Consider the following 16726-nt stretch of genomic DNA (forward strand, 5'->3'; position numbering starts at 1 on the left):
GTGCTTAAACATCACAGAACACACACTATCTTCTCCAGGGGTAGTCTGCCCGCAGCCCTCCAACGCCCTTGTCATCTCAAACATAAAGAACTCTACATCCATAGCTTCTCTGGACTTTCCATACTCATTTAACTTTTCCCTGTCTCCTCTTACTCTGATCACACAGGTGTCTACATCTATGAACCACTGTAAATGCACCACCTAGGACATTTGCCTTTTCTTTACGTGATACAGCTGTGACGTTTCTTTTAAACAATTAACAATCCCTCTACCAATAATGGAGCAAAATTCCCGCCATGCTGCTGTGGGAGCTTTTATTCTGAAAGCTCAATTTACGCGCACTTACACCGGAACTAGAACCTAGGTAAATTTCCTGAGTCATGTTGATGTTTATTTCAGTCCAATTTACCGCTTAGTGAGTTGAGCTAGCTATCGTTCATGATGGAGCAAACTGTTTCAAATGTGGAAGTCTGTAATTTAGCCTTCACTGGTGAATTTGACAAATTAAAGAAATGTATTTTAACGGATAAATCGCTCGTTTGCAAAACGGACCAGGTAAATTATCATCACTTGAAATACATTACCAGAGCTAGCTGCTTCAGGCACCAGTCACTTAGTCAGTCAATTAGCTAGCTATCTACATTTGCTGATACATCCACATGTCCCTTCCTTATTCATCTGGTCTCCTGTGCTCTTCCCCTCTCCCAGGACCAAAGGACCGCTCTCCACTGGGCCTGCTCGGCTGGACACGTCAAGATCGTTGAGTTTCTGTTGGATTTGGGGGTGGAAGTCAACCTACAAGATGATGTAAATATTGAGAAGCCATTGTCTGCAACATTGTACAGTTATATTGACTTGCTGTGTTGCAATAATCTGATCTTAAATCGATCTTGTAAGTACTGTAGATGTTTCAGCTATTGATGTCACTATAGTGTATTTGTACAGATGAACAGGGGAATTGGTTATAAGTGTCTTTGGTAGTAGTTTCCCCAACATTTATTTCTACGGGCTCTGTCAAGAGGTCTGGAGACACTGGACCTGTATGTTACAGGAGACACACGTACTCTAACCACTGAGCCTCTGGTTCATACCTGCTCAGTTACTCCCTCTATCACTACATGACTATCCTAGAAGAAGAAGAAGTTACTGTCCATCTGAGAGTGATGTCTCATCTCTTGTCCTTGTCCCCAGGCCGGTTGGACTCCCCTCCACATCGCAGCATCTGCAGGCAGGGAGGAGATAGTGAAGTCACTGATTAACAAAGGAGCCCAGCTGAACTCAGTCAACCAGAATGGCTGCACCCCTCTGCACTATGCTGCCTCCAAGGACAGATATGAGGTACACCAACACTGGGTCCACAATGTTAGACAGCTACTGTTCTGAAGTAATCTGGTTTACTCAATAACAAAGTGGGTTAGTTAGTTGGCACAGGGGCTATTCGCTCCATCTGGGGATTGAGTGTTGCTAGTTCAATCCCTGCCAGAACCAACTATGTTCCCCTGGCTTTGCTACAATAGTTCTGCAGCTATTAAAAGCAGAAAATAAGAACTGTATAACGTTATATTGATTGATCATGCAAATGGTTGTTCTTCTTCACAGATCGCCCTCCTGTTGCTGGAGAGTGGAGCGAACCCTAATGTCACAGATAAACTGGAGTCTACTCCCCTACACAGAGCTTCAACCAAGGGCAACTGCCGTCTGATCCAGCTGCTGCTCAAACAGCGCGCTTCTACCAACATACAGGACTCTGAGGGAAACACTGCACTGTAAGTACTGGAGTGTGTGTATTGAAGTTGTGTTCTAGATGCTGTGTGTTTTACTGTGCTTAATGTTTGTGTCTGTGTGATGATGCTGTTTTCTACACTTTTTACACCATGCTAAATATTTGTCTCCCCCAGCCACCTGGCGTGTGACGAGGAGCGTGTGGAGGCAGCTAAACTCCTGGTGGAGAACGGAGCCAGCATCTACATAGAGAACAAAGAGGAGAAGACGCCATTACAGATCTCTAAAGGTGGTCTGGCCACTCTGCTGCGGAGGATCGTAGGAGGAAACGTCTGATCCATCTGACTACACACTGAAGCAGCGAGAAGATCCAGTCGACGTGGTCTAAATGGTCTTCCTCATCTCAACTCTCCATCCTTTTTCCTCATCTCACCTCTCCATCCTTTCTCCTCATCTCAACTCTCCATCCTTTTTCCTCATCTCACCTCTCCATCCTTTCTCCTCATCTCAACTCTCCATCCTTTTTCCTCATCTCAACTCTCCATCCTTTTTCCTCATCTCACCTCTCCATCCTTTCTCCTCATCTCAACTCTCCATCCTTTCTCCTCATCTCACCTCTCCATCCTTTCTCCTCATCTCACCTCTCATCCTTTCTCCTCATCTCACCTCTCCATCCTTTCTCCTCATCTCACCTCTCCATCCTTTCTCCTCATCTCACCTCTCCATCCTTTCTCCTCATCTCACCTCTCCATCCTTTCTCCTCATCTCAACTCTCCATCCTTTCTCCTCATCTCACCTCTCCATCCTTTCTCCTCATCTCACCTCTCCATCCTTTCTCCTCATCTCACCTCTCCATCCTTTCTCCTCATCTCACCTCTCCATCCTTTCTCCTCATCCATCCTTTCTCCTCATCTCAACTCTCCATCCTTTCTCCTCATCTCACCTCTCCATCCTTTCTCCTCATCTCACCTCTCCATCCTTTCTCCTCATCTCACCTCTCCATCCTTTCTCCTCATCCATCCTTTCTCCTCATCTCAACTCTCCATCCTTTTTCCTCATCTCACCTCTCCATCCTTTCTCCTCATCTCACCTCTCCATCCTTTCTCCTCATCTCAACTCTCCATTCTTTTTCCTCATCTCACCTCTCCATCCTTTCTCCTCATCTCAACTCTCCATCCTTTTTCCTCATCTCACCTCTCCATCCTTTCTCCTCACCCATCCTTTCTCCTCATCTCAACTCTCCATCCTTTCTCCTCATCTCACCTCTCCATCCTTTCTCCTCATCTCAACTCTCCATCCTTTCTCCTCATCTCAACTCTCCATCCTTTCTCCTCATCTCACCTCTCCATCCTTTCTCCTCATCTCACCTCTCCATCCTTTCTCCTCTCCATCCTTTCTCCTCATCTCACCTCTCCATCCTTTCTCCTCATCTCACCTCTCCATCCTTTCTCCTCACCCATCCTTTCTCCTCATCTCACCTCTCCATCCTTTCTCCTCATCTCTCCATCCTTTCTCCTCATCTCACCTCTCCATCCTTTCTCCTCATCTCACCTCTCCATCCTTTCTCCTCATCCATCCTTTCTCCTCATCTCTCCTTTATCTGCACTGATTTGAGGAAACAGGATGAACTCTTCCATATTGTGTTGACCTATCTTCTATATTCCAGTCCGGGGGGAGGGTACTTCCACCAGGCCAGTAACAGTTCAGTGGAGATGAGGGAGAGGCGATGAGGAGGCCACTGGACTATTGAGATGCAGTCTGTATGGCAGCATTTTTGTTGGAGGAAAGAGATTTTCTGCCTGGACTGGATGTATCTCAGAGACTGACCATGATAATACCCTACAGCTACTTACCAGAGAAACCTATGTTGTAAGTTTGGAACTGTTCTAGAAATTCAGCTTCTTAAAACTTGTTTAAAAAAAAGATGTAATAAGTTGGTGTCTTAACAACTTGATTAAATGAATCACCTCAACTACATATGTTAATATCCAGGCTTATTTAAAACATGTTTCACTGTCTGGATGTGTAATGTGATTTGGTAGTAAGTTCATTGCATTCATTTGATTCCAATTAAATTGATCATCTGTAACAAGTTACATTAAATTCCTATTTTGGTTGTGAATCTGAATGTGTCAGTGTTTGATAATGAACAGTAGTGATTGAGGAGGAGCAGGAACCGTGCTTGAACCAATAACCGTGCAGTATGGGGTGAGTGCACTATCCTGTGCCATAAAGGTTCAGACCTCTTGGCAGAGGCCATAGCACTAACCTCACATACAGCACATACTTTTTTTTCCCATGTCAGCCTAGTGGTTAGAGTGTTGGGAAGGTGGTTGGATTGAATCCCCGAGCTGACAAGGTAAAAATCTGTCCTCCCCCTGAGGAAGGCAGTTCCCCAGATGTCGATTAAGGCAGCCCCCCGCACCTCTCTGATTCAGAAGGGTTGGGTTAAATGCGAACCTCTACGTTGTCAGTGTCCCCCTAATGCTCTACCCAGCACCAATTGTATTGTGGACTTGGCTGAACTGGTACTAACCTCCATCTATTTTCTCTTCAGAGGAGACTTCTTCCTCCAGACGAAAGGGACAGCGATGGGGAACACTATGGCTCCTAATCATGCTAACCTATATCTAGGAATGTTTGAAAAACAGGTGCTGCTGAATCCAGACCTTAACCCTTTTCTCTCCAATATTCTCCTAATTCGGAGATATTTGGTGATATTTTCGTGATCTATACAGACACACAGGAAGAACTTTTGGAATGCCATGCTTATCTAAACTCTATGAATGAACACCTTCATTTCAGCATTAACTATGACCTAAAACAAATCAGTTTTTTTGTTGATGTGATGGTTATTAAGGACAAACCTCCCTCTCTACAGATCTCTATAGGAAACCTACGGACAGGAATACCCTCCTTAGAGGTGACGGCTTTCATCCATGTCCACTTATTAAAAGTCTCCTTATAAGTCAATTCAGTCGTGTCAGAAGAATATGCAGCTCTGATGCTGCTTATCTGAAACAGACCACGGACCTCACACAAAGATTTTTAAGGAAAGGGGGTACAAAGATAATTGGGTAAAATGCTAATGATCGTTTTGAAGGACTAACACAGCTGGAAAGCCTAAAACCAAAAGAAAAAGCAGAACATGTCCCATCATGCTTTACCCAATACTCACCATTGGGGAAGGCATTGAAGGACAATATCAGGAAGCACTGGTACATTATTGATACTGGCCCACAACTGAAACCCATATTTAAATATTCCCCACGTATGGCTATTAAAAGACCTCCAAAAGTAAGTGATATTGTGGTTAAATCTGATTACCCACCAGAGAAAAGGGACACTTCCGAAGGGTAATTACAAATGTGGTCAACGTGCTCAATGCATCTTCACATACAAATGCAACTCATTTACCCCCAGTACTGCCTCTTTATATAGGACCTTCCACCCCCACCTGGGATATGGATGCCTGATGAAGACCTACGGGTCATAACGTTGTAAATAAATGTCACCTGAGAGAATGAGAAGCACTGTGCTGCGTTTTCCTTTCTGTTTTCCATGAGTTTGCCTACAACTCCAGCACTTGCAGAAAGTGCCTGGATGTGCGGATGTTCTTGAGCTTTTGAGCTAATGTAGGCTAATGTGATTAGTATGAGGTTGTAAGTAACAAAAAAAAATCCCAGGACATAGATGTATCTGATATGGGCAGAACGCTTAATTTCTTGTTAATCTAACTGCACTGTCCAATTTACAGTAGCTATTACAGTGAAACAATACCATGCTATTGTTTGAGGAGAGTGCACAAGTATGAACTTGAAAATGTATTAATAAACCAATTAGGCACATTTTGGCAGTCTTGATACATTTTGAACAGAAATAAAATGGTTAATTGGATCAGTTAAAAAATGTGCACATGCACTACTGCCATCTAGTGGCCTAAATCTAGAATAATACATTATGGTCTTACATTTTAAAGATGGTACCAAAAAAAAAACGTTTTTTTTCCTTTATATTATCTTTTACCAGATCTAATGTGTTATCTCCTACATTAATTTCAAATTTCCACAAACTTGTGAAACAAAGTGTTTCCTTTAAAATGGTGTCAAGAAATGGATATCCTTGCTTCAGGTCCTGAGCTACAGGCAGTTAGATTTGGTATGTCAATTTAGAAAAGGTTCAGATCCTTGAGGTTTAAATGCGGAAGACACATTTCAGTTGAAGGCTTTCAGTTGTACAACTGACTAAATATCAGTTTTCTGGCACACAGAGCTGCTGAGGCGTCACCCAAGTGGCTGATACACAGAGTGGAAGAGGAGAAATTCAGTGGCTATAAGAGCAGTGCTTTCTTGGGCAGGAGCTTATTGGAGCTGAGTAACTGGAGATGAGTAACTACACCGCAAATGTTCTACTGCTTGAGCTCCTGTTCCTCTTGTAGAATATTAGCTCAAACGTATTGTTGAGTTCCTGCACCTAAACTGTAAACTGTACCGACACCCAAAATGAGTACCGGCACCTATTTCAGACCAAGTCGAGCGTTGTATAAGAGTCAGGCTGGTTCCCAGACTTGCTCTCTACAAGATCATCAGCAGACTCCATCATCTACCATCCTCTGACCAGCTGTCTCCACTCAAGCCATAAATAAACTGAGCCTCCCTTCTGAGGATGCAGCTTTCAAAGACTTGGCCTCTATTGGTTGACCTGTCATGATATATTGCTTGTTTGTTTTTTGCTCTTGAAGTGCTTTGAGATTCTATGAAAATCACAGTGGAAATGTAATAAATTATTATTATTATTATAGGCTATTTGTTCATTGAATCGGTCATAAAAATACATTTTGGGTAGGAGGATGTTTGGATTAATGAACAACTCCAAATATGGAAATAAATGCATCACATTTCCGATGTCACATAGGCCTAATGTGTAAACTTCACAGAAAGTCTGGGGTGGTTTTAGAAAGAAGGATCTGTGCTGTTTCACCTTTAAAACCATGGAAATGCCCATATTCTTCCCATATCACTTTTGTTTTGGTCAGGGTTTACAAGATCTCTCTCTCGCTTTGTGTGTGTAGACTTGGGAGAATCAAATGGTGGATAATTGGTTTGAACATATAACATAAAAAGCAGGCCCTTTGCCTCCCTTGTTGAAAGTCAATGTATAGCCAAAGAGTATCTATTATGTTGACAAGATGGTCGAGTGACTGCTCTAACAATGGAAATACATGTCCTCAAACATGGAAGGGAGGCAAGGTGTGACCATTCTAGCCCATGAGAGGGCAAATAGGTGGGAACAACAGGCACAACTCCAATAATATATATATGTATATTTTTTTTCAAAGTTTCCCGAGATGCCACGAACATCCACTTATATCTGTGCAGTCATAACAACCTAGCCATTACGAAACGTATATTCTATCAAATAAGCCTCACCTAGCAAATTAGCAATTACATTTTTTTGTTGACCAAATTCGACACTCATTGATCTTCATACAAAAGTTCCTCACTTTGTGGCATTATTTTCGTGGACAGGTTTTGGTTAGAGTAAACCCTATCGCTTCGCCTCTTCCTCTCTGGTATAGCCTACATCTCTGTCCATATATCCACTTTCGTCAAAACAGCCTATTACTAATTTCTCATTTATAATTTTTATTTTATTTATTTCACCTTTATTTAACAAGGTAGGCCAGTTGAGAACAAGTTCTTATTTCCAACTGCGACCTGGCCAAGATAAGGCAAAGCAGTGTGACAAAAACAACAGAGTTACACATAAACAAACATACAGTCAATAACACAATAGAAAAATATATGTACAATGTGTGCAAATGTAGAAGAGTAGGGAGGAAAGGCAATAAATAGGCCACAGAGGCAAAATAACTACAATTTAGCATGAACACTGGAGTGATAGATGTGCAGAGGATGATGTGCAAGTAGAGATACTGTGGTGCAAAAGAGAAAGCGGGTAAGTAATAATATGGGGATGAGGTAGTTGGGGTTTGCTATTTACAGATTGGCTGTGTACAGGTATAGTGATCGGTAAGCTGCTCTGACAGCTGATGCTTAAAGTTAGAGGGAGATATAAGACTCCAGCTTCAGAGATTTTTGCAATTGTTCCAGTTATTGGCAGCAGAGAACTGGAAGGAAAGGCGGCCAAAGGTCAATGAGCCAATGGGAGCATACAGATCACAGTGGTGGGTTTCGACCCCAATGTAATGTAAATGCCGCGTTGAAATACTAGTCGGAACTAGGACTTGCCTATTCAGGGGTGTCAAACTCATTCCATGGAGGACCAAGTGTCTGCAGGTTTTTTTATTTCAATTAAGCTCTAGACAACCAGGTGTGGGGAGTTCCTTGCTAATTAGTGACCTTAATTCATCAATCAAGTACAAGGGAGGAGCAAAACCCTGCAGACACTGTCCTCTGTGGAATAAGTTTGACAGTTACGTTTGGTTGTAGTTATAAGTTTGGTTGTAGTTATAGACGTGCTCCGTTCAACCATTTAGCAAGTCAGAAATGTCAGTTTCCTAGTTCTGATTTGAACTTGAACACAGCAAAACTACGCACTAATCCCCCCATACTTCCCCCCTTTCCGTCCTACGTCATAAACTATCTATTTCCACAATGGTGGTCAGGTGGCCTGCGCCTTTACTGGTGCGCAGAACAACACCAACGCTGAATTTACTTCCCCAAACCATGGTTAAATAGTCTGGTCAAAAAATACTGGCCATCTATCTTATTTGGAAAGGAGACAGTCAGCATTCAATACCCCAGAGGCACTAGGTGACATCCAAGCTTTTCCAAGGTATGTGTATTGGGTATGTCTTTGCATGCATTTTCAATTGTTACGGTTGACAGCTCGTCGGTCGTGCTACGTTACTGTCTATGGCGAAACAGCTTAATATCGACTGATCAAAGTGCATTTAACGTTGGTTTGTTTGTTTTCGTTATTAGACAACGTTGTTTTTGTTTTATTTAACTATGTCCTAAATATCATTGGAAGAGAGCTTAATCCCTGACAGCGCGCATCCATGCCCAGCAGAGTACTCAACTGTCAAACAGGACAATCGGCAGCACATTGCGATCCGCGTCAACCTATATTTATGTTTGGCGCTTTTGTCTGACTATAGACACAAACAAGAGCCTGTGAACTTTCCAGAATGTACGTGGCCGTCCATCTGATTGAGTGGGAACAGTGAGTCGGAGTGGAGTTTGAACCAATGACACGGCGATAGTGTGCGGAAAAGGTCACCCAGACCCCTTGGCATGCACTTTGCACCCATATGGTCAGCCTATTGCTGTCATTCGACCAAGTGGCGCCACATCCATCCATTCATCCATATCTATCCTTCCTGTGCGTTGAGATTAAGGTTCAGCTCTGGTCAGTAACAGACGGGCCACACATAAAAAGTACTAAGCTGTAGTTATAGTTATACAATCATGAAAAGCTAGCCAGTTCATAGTCAAGAATATGTTATGCTCAGGGCCCTGTTTATGATGATGCCATCCACATGATTCATTTTGGAGCTGTCAGGGAGAGCATGGGATGAGTGGATACAGCACATTTTCCTAGGATATCATCACATATTTACTCATCTGTTTTCACAGCAATGTGGCAGGTTCATATTAGTGTGATAGTGCTGCCTGCCAAACCATGACAACCTCCAGTCTAACTGCGTTTTTAAGTCTGAAGCTTGCCTTGCTTGCTGCGATGGGGATGGCAGGTATACAAAAGATTAAAACCAGCATGACCAATATTGATTGGTAGCATTGACAGTAGCCAATTTATATTCTAGAAATTATTGTTCTATGTTTGGTAGCCTGGGTGCCAGTCTGTTGCTGCTTTAACAAACTTATTTAACCTAACACAAGGCAGCGATGTGCTATATGTAATTGATTGCATTACTGTTGATAGCAGGAACAGTGATGGGATAGGATCATATTTGATTGGTGAATACAGCCTGAGGGGAAATATCTGACTGTTCTAACTGACAATGGTTCCTGATCCTCCCTGTTGGAGGTGTGTTAGGTGTGAAAGTAGCATAACGCCTAGCCTACAGTAGCCCAACATTGATAAGGCTGGGTATTAATTGTGTTGCAACACACTACTCAGAGGGCTGATTGATTCACTTCAAAGTAAGCGTTATGTAACTCCTTTCCTACGAAATGCTGAGCTTTGTTGATCATAGGAACGAATGGAAAACTGAGGCCAGTGCTCACTTAAAATAATAGTTACATTTGTTACATTTGGCTGTGTGTGTCATTGTGTGCTCGCTGTGTGTGTTATGGTCTATGTATTCCTGTGGTGAGCAGGGCGGCCTAGTAGTGTGAGAACATATCCTAGAGCCTGTTCCTGCCTCCCCACCCCTCACATGTAACAGCCAACGCCTCCATGTGACCATAGCAATGTGCACATTGCCATCTAGTGGTACTCTAGCAAATACAATGCTCTCTCTTGTCAAACTTATGCATTTACATGGTGTCTGTCCAGATTCCTGATAGCTTGTTCACTAGTGCCTCTAGAAATGACTTTATATATATATATATATATATATATATATATATATATTTTTTTTTCAGCTCATTCATCCTAGGCAGCCCAGCCCTGTGTCTTGATGTCAGGCCCCGGGAGAGACGGTGATATGGAGTCAGACCACGCAGTAGACTGGTCCATGATGGACATGCGGCTGGACTCATTCCGGGGTTCCCTCCTGGCCCAGCAGGTGTCAGCGGAGAGGCTGGCCCGCGCAGGGTTCTACTTCACGGGACAGGCCGACAAGGTGCGCTGCTTCAGTTGCCACAAGACTGTAGAGAACTGGTGTGGAGGTGACGCACCCGTGGAGAGGCACGCGGAGGTGAGGGTGAAAATGGGATGACGATGATGTGCAAAACTTTTTTGTATTTATTTTTTATTTTTCCATTATCTCATGTTTCTGCCAAATTATCATACTAATGTTGCAATGTTTCAGGTCTCCCCCAGCTGTAAGTTCCTGAGCTGCACCCATCGATCCAGGGTTAACTCTCTTCAAGGTGCCATGCTGACCAATGAAACCTCCTACAACGAAGACGCTGAGGACATGGAGTTCCGCCTGAGGACGGGAGAGGTGGTAGACGATACCACCTACCCCATGGCCCCACACATGGCCAGCGAAGACTCCCGGTTCAACACCTTCGGCCCGTGGCCCTCCACATCCCCGGTCCGACCTAGAGAGCTGGCCCAGGCGGGGCTCTTCTATCTGGGGGAGGGAGACCAGGTGCAGTGTTTCTGCTGTGGAAGGATGCTGAAGGGCTGGGAGGCTGGGGACACGGCGTGGGGAGAGCACTCCAAACACTACCCCTACTGCTTCTTCATCCTGGGGCATGATGTGGGGAACCTCCCCTCTCAGAGGGGGAGGGAGGTGGAGGAGACCAGGCCATGCCCGGGTCCTCGGGTCCCCATGCAGAGCTTTGAGGAGAGGCTAGGCAGCTTTGCAGGAATCCAGCACCACCCTATTGACCACGAGAGGCTGGCCAGAGCAGGCTTCTACAACATAGGTGAGACCTGGGAGTGGGGTAGACAAGAGCTTTGGCTGTGAGAAAAGTCATTAACAAATGCAATTCCTGCTTACCATTACTTGCTACGGTAAAAGGGCCAGGGAGGAGTTGACATAGAAAGTACTGGGTTTATTTTCTAATGTGTGTTGGTGCAGGTGCACCAGACCATGTGCAGTGTTTCCACTGTGGTGGAGGTCTGAAGGGCTGGCAGCAGGATGAGGATCCCTGGGAGGAGCACGCCAAACACTATCCTGGGTAACACACACACTCACAAGTAGAAAGTAAACAATCATATGCATGCTTCTTCTCCCTGTCACTAACATTGCGTGTCATGTTTTAATCCAGGTGCAGTTTTCTACTGGCAGAGAAAGGACAGGAGTTCGTCAGCAGCGTTCAGCTACAAGGTCCTGGCCGGAACAATGCTGTAAGTCTCCAAGACTTCATCCTCCTAACCCTGACCTCTAACCCCTAAACCTGTGGTCAAACATATTAAACTGCACCCATCCTTGCATGACTCCTACCATATCAAATTCATTCCTTCTATTGATTTCCCAGGCTTCAAGTCACCTAAATGGATGTTCAAGTCATGAGATGGGTAAAAAACATTTTTTGAAGTAACATAAACATTTTTGTAAAGTTGTACCCCTTTCACTTTTGTTTTGGAACTTTTGCTAAAGGTATTGTTAGATTATATATATGCAGTACCTGTCAAAAGTTGGCACACCTACTCATTCAAGGGTTTTTCTTCACTTTTACTATTTTCTACATTGTAAAATAATTGTGAAGACATAAAAATGAAGAAATAACACATGGAATCTTGTAGTAACCAAAAAAGTATTTTTGAGATACTTGATGACAGCTTTGCACAATCTTGGCATTCTCTCAACCAGCTTCACCTGGAATGCTTTTCCAAAAGTCTTGAAGGAGTTCCCACATATACTGAGCACTTGTTGGCTGCTTTTCCTTCACTCTGCGGTCCAACTCATCTCAAACCATCTCAATTGGGTTGAGGTTGACTGATTTGTCAAGTAGCCCTTACACAGCCTGGAGGTGTGTTTTGGGTCATTGTCCTGTTGAAAAACAAATTATAGTCCCACTAAGTGCAAATCAGATGAGATGGCGTATTGCTGCAGAATTATGTGGTAGCCAGGCTGGTTAAGTGTGCCTTGAATTCTAAATTAATCACTAACAGTTTCACCAGCAAAGCACATCACACCTCCTACTCTATGCGTAATGGTGGGAACCACACTTGCGGTCATCAGTTCACCTACCCTGCGTCTCACAAAGACACTGCGGTTGGAACCAAAAATCTCAAATTTGGACAGATTTCCACTGGTCTAATGTCCATTGCTCATGTTTCTTGGCCAAAGCAAGTCTCTTCCTATTATTGGTGTCCTTTAGTAGTGGTTTCTTTGCAGCAATAGACCATGAAGGCCTGGTTCACGCAGTCTCTTCTGAACAGTTGATGTATCTGTTACTTGAACTCTGTTAAGCATTTATTTAGGCTGCAATTTCTGAGACTGGTAACTCTAATGAACTTATCCTCTGCAGCAGAGGTATCTCTGGGTCTTTCCTGTGGTGGTCCTCATGAGAGCCAGTTTCATCATAGCGCTTGATGGCTTTTGCGACTGCACTTGAAGAAACCTTCAAAGTTCCTGATTGACTGACCTTCATATTTTAAAGTAATGATGGACTGTCGTTTCTCTTTGCTTATTTGAGCTGTTCCTGCCATAATATGGACTTGGTCTTTTACCAAATAGGGCGATCTTCTGTATACCACCCCTACCTTGTCAAAACACAACTGATTGGCTCAAACGCATAATAAGGAAAGAAATTCCACAAAGGAACTTTTAACAAGGCACACCTGTTAATTGAAATGCATTCCAGGTGACTACCTAATGAAGCTGGTTAAGAGACTGCTAAGAGTGTGCAAAGCTGTTATCAAGGCAAAGGGTGGCTTCTTTCAAGAATTTTAAATATAAAATATATTTTGATTTAACACTTTTTGTTGTTGGATACTACATGATTCCATATGTTATGTCATAGTTTTGATGTCTTCACTATTCTACAATGTAGAAAATAGCAAAAATAAAGAAAAACCCTTGAATGAGTTGGTGTGTCTATATCTCTCTCTCTCTCACAGGGTGCTATTTCCAACGCCTACTAGTACATGCTCAGTCTCCTCCCTCTCTCTACAGAGGTGCTGCAGTCAGCCAATGCCCAGAAGGCGGTGGAGATGGGTCTGGAGCCTGCCTTGGTAGAGAGGACTATACAGGAGAGGCTACGCAGGGATGGGACAGGCTACTCCACCCTGGAAACTCTGCTGCAGGACTGCTTTAACAGAGACCTTGACAGCGACGCAGAGAACCATGGTATGTGTCTCATAAGGGGGAACACTGTTAACATTGCTTGGTAGTATCATTACATCCGGGCACTGTTCTATTAAAACTGGTATTGAGGTTTACAGTACAAGTCAAATAAATTCCTGAAATAATTCCACAGGATTTTGCAGTTTGACTTAGTTTATCCAGGAACAGTGCTATTCACACTGTAGGCCTACATGAGGCTTGGCTATAGAAAGAACATTACAAAATATATATTATAATAATATTTAACCTTCATTTAGGCAAGTCAGTTAACAAATTCTTATTTACAATGACAACCTTGTAACAGGGGGATAACTGCCTTGTTCAGGGGATTCGATCTAGCAACCTTTCGGGTTACTGGCCCAACGCTAATAACCACTAGGCTACCTGCCGCCCCCCAAAACATGATCGAGTTGTGTTGGTCAGTATTCTAACTACTTCATTGTGCTCGGTTACCAACTGCTGTTTCTCCCCTATTTCAGACGAGGGTCCCCTTGAGAAGTTACGGAAGCTGCAGAGGGAGAAACAATGCAAAGTGTGTATGGACAGAGACATCTGCATCGTCTTCATCCCCTGTGGGCACCTGGTCGTCTGCAAGGAGTGTTCCGAGGCCCTCGACAAGTGTCCCATCTGCTGTTGTGCCATCACACAAAAGATCAAGACATACATCTCCTAACATGCAACCTGGTGCCAGGGATTGTCGTCTCAGAGTAGGAGTGCTGACCTAGGGCCAGGTTCCGTCTCTTACTCATTATGTTTTAAAAGGCAAAAGTGATCCTAGATCAGCACCATATGAGATGTTTAAATAATGTGGGCCCAAGAGGATGAGACTCTTTTTAAATTGCAATGCTGCTTTACCTTCTCAATTATTTTATTAACACATGCTTTCCTACTACAAATGTACATAAAGATATATTATATTTGAGGAGGACCACTGTAAATATGAATAAGAGAACCATGAGTAGTGTGGGGATTTTGTTTTTCAATGATTGTTTTAAAGATAATGACAGACACTTCCTTGTTATGTGATGTAGTGTTCGCTCACTGATACAATACCCAAGAGGCAATGGGCCTCAATCTTCAAACCAAGATGAGAAACTAAGGTTGAGACTAGATGGAGTACAGCTACGGACAGAAGGGACTTTACGTAGCAGGTTAGCAGAACTAATGAAGGTGAGTCAAACAGGCAACTTCTTGTCCATGGCTGTACTCCATATACCCACAGTTTTGATACTTCTGATGTACAGAACCATGATCTACCATTGCAGTTATCAACAGTGCCTTTTCAAATAGTTTAATTGACTTATTGTGTGTATATTTTCTTTATTCTATTATGCCATTTCCATGTTTTTGTCATATTTCTCTTAATATTATGAAGTTGTTGACTGGGCTTTCCTTATTGGTTTGCAAATGACAGGTTTCTGAAATAGAAGTCCTGAGGGTTCCCAAACGTATGTTCCTTAGGCCAACTAGTATGCTTTCACTTGTATGATTCATTGTGTGCTCTGTGAATAAATGGATGAATTGTATACTTGGATCAATTTCCAATATTTAGGTATAACGGCAAAACTGATATCATGTTATTCTGAAATGAATCTTTCCTTTGCACTTCAGTGCAACTCCTGTTTGACCAAAGTGGAAAATAAATCATGTTTTCAAAATATCTGCACTTTCATGTACGCTGCTAACGCTACCTACGCTGCTATTGCTAACACTACCTACGCTGCTAACACTACCTACGCTGCTATTACTAACACTACCTACGCTGCTAACACTACCTACGCTGCTAACACTACCTACGCTGCTATTGCTAACACGACCTACGCTGCTAACACTACCTACGCTGCTAACACTACCTACGCTGCTAACACTACCTACGCTGCTAACACTACCTACGCTGCTATTACTAACTAGACCTACGCTGCTAACACTACCTACGCTACTAACACTACCTACGCTACTAACACTAATGCTGCTAACACTACCTACGCTGCTAACACTAATGCTACTAACACTACCTACTCTGCTATTACTAACACTACCTACGCTGCTAACACTAATGCTACTAACACTACCTACGCTGCTAACACTAATGCTACTGACACTACCTACGCTGCTATTACTAACACTACCTACGCTGCTAACACTAATGCTACTAACACTACCTACGCTGCTAACACTAATGCTACTGACACTACCTACGCTGCTATTACTAACACTACCTACGCTGCTAACACGAATGCTACTGACACTACCTACGCTGCTATTACTAACACTACCTACGCTGCTAACACGAATGCTACTAACACTACCTACGCTGCTAACACTAATGCTACTGACACTACCTACGCTGCTATTACTAACACTACCTACGCTGCTATTACTGACACTACCTACGCTGCTATTACTAATGCTACAAATATTACTAACGCTGCTATTACTAATGCTACTAACATTAATAGCTCTGCTATTACTAATGCTACTAACATTGCTTACGCTGCTATTACTGACACTACCTACGCTGCTATTACTGACACTACCTACGCTGCTATTACTAATGCTACAAATATTACTAACGCTGCTATTACTAATGCTACTAACATTAATAGCTCTGCTATTACTAATGCTAACATTGCTTACGCTGCTATTACTAACACTACCTACGCTGCTATTACTAATGCTACAAATATTACTAACGCTGCTATTACTAATGCTACTAACATTAATAGCGCTGCTATTACTAACATTAATAGCGCTGCTATTACTAACACTACTAACATTAATGTTGCTAACACTGCTATTACTAACGCTGCTAACATTACTAACACGGCTAACAATGACACTAACGCTACTAACACTGCTAGCATTACTAACGCTACTAACACTGCTAGCATTACTAACGCTACTAACACTGCTAGCACTACTAACACTGCTAGCATTACTAACGCTACTAACACTGCTAGCATTACTAACGCTACTAACACTGCTAACAATAACACTAACATTATTGTAACCCTGGACAAGCACACCTGATTCAATTTATCATCAAGCCCTCAATGAGTTGAATGGGGTGTGTTTGTCAAAAACTACAACGAAACTGTGTACTGTTGG

At 42.9% G+C, this 16726-nt stretch overlaps 2 protein-coding genes across 3 annotated transcripts; both read left to right on the forward strand.

The window, feature by feature from the left end:
* Positions 1–338: 338 nt before the first annotated feature.
* Positions 339–3844, forward strand: psmd10 (proteasome 26S subunit, non-ATPase 10). The gene is made up of 5 exons (XM_021561711.3): positions 339–555; positions 709–807; positions 1192–1338; positions 1600–1766; positions 1899–3844. The coding sequence occupies exons 1-5, from the start codon at positions 439–441 to the stop codon at positions 2056–2058; spliced, it is 690 nt and encodes a 229-aa protein (XP_021417386.1). The 5' UTR covers positions 339–438; the 3' UTR covers positions 2059–3844.
* A 4472-nt stretch (positions 3845–8316) lies between these two features.
* On the forward strand, positions 8317–15276 carry LOC110489126 (E3 ubiquitin-protein ligase XIAP). Of its 2 annotated transcripts, none has more exons than XM_021561709.3 (8): positions 8317–8520; positions 10296–10570; positions 10685–11249; positions 11405–11504; positions 11595–11673; positions 11805–11844; positions 13448–13621; positions 14098–15276. In XM_021561709.3, the coding sequence occupies exons 2-8, from the start codon at positions 10331–10333 to the stop codon at positions 14289–14291; spliced, it is 1392 nt and encodes a 463-aa protein (XP_021417384.3). In that variant the 5' UTR covers positions 8317–8520; positions 10296–10330; the 3' UTR covers positions 14292–15276. The 2 variants fall into 2 exon arrangements, with proteins under 2 accessions (XP_021417384.3, XP_021417385.2); XM_021561710.3 differs by having other exon boundaries at positions 8327–8520; positions 13393–13621.
* The last annotated feature ends 1450 nt before the right edge of the window (positions 15277–16726 follow it).

The sequence above is a fragment of the Oncorhynchus mykiss genome, chromosome 14 (genome assembly GCF_057628025.1).
Source record: "Oncorhynchus mykiss isolate SJ-2025 chromosome 14, ASM5762802v1, whole genome shotgun sequence".
Lineage (NCBI taxonomy): Eukaryota > Metazoa > Chordata > Actinopteri > Salmoniformes > Salmonidae > Oncorhynchus > Oncorhynchus mykiss.

What these genes read in the sequence shown, in the direction of transcription:
- psmd10 (XM_021561711.3), top strand. Translation starts at nt 439, where the DNA reads ATGATGGAGCAAACTGTTTCAAATGTGGAAGTCTGTAATTTAGCCTTC. An exon ending in AAGTCAACCTACAAGATGAT is followed by an intron (nt 808 to 1,191) that starts GTAAATATTGAG and finishes CCTTGTCCCCAG; the next exon opens with GCCGGTTGGACTCCCCTCCA. An exon ending in TCTGAGGGAAACACTGCACT is followed by an intron (nt 1,767 to 1,898) that starts GTAAGTACTGGA and finishes TGTCTCCCCCAG; the next exon opens with CCACCTGGCGTGTGACGAGG.
- LOC110489126 (XM_021561709.3), top strand. Translation starts at nt 10,331, where the DNA reads ATGTCAGGCCCCGGGAGAGACGGTGATATGGAGTCAGACCACGCAGTA. An exon ending in ATGTTCAAGTCATGAGATGG is followed by an intron (nt 11,845 to 13,447) that starts GTAAAAAACATT and finishes CTCTCTCTACAG; the next exon opens with AGGTGCTGCAGTCAGCCAAT. An exon ending in CAGCGACGCAGAGAACCATG is followed by an intron (nt 13,622 to 14,097) that starts GTATGTGTCTCA and finishes CCCCTATTTCAG; the next exon opens with ACGAGGGTCCCCTTGAGAAG.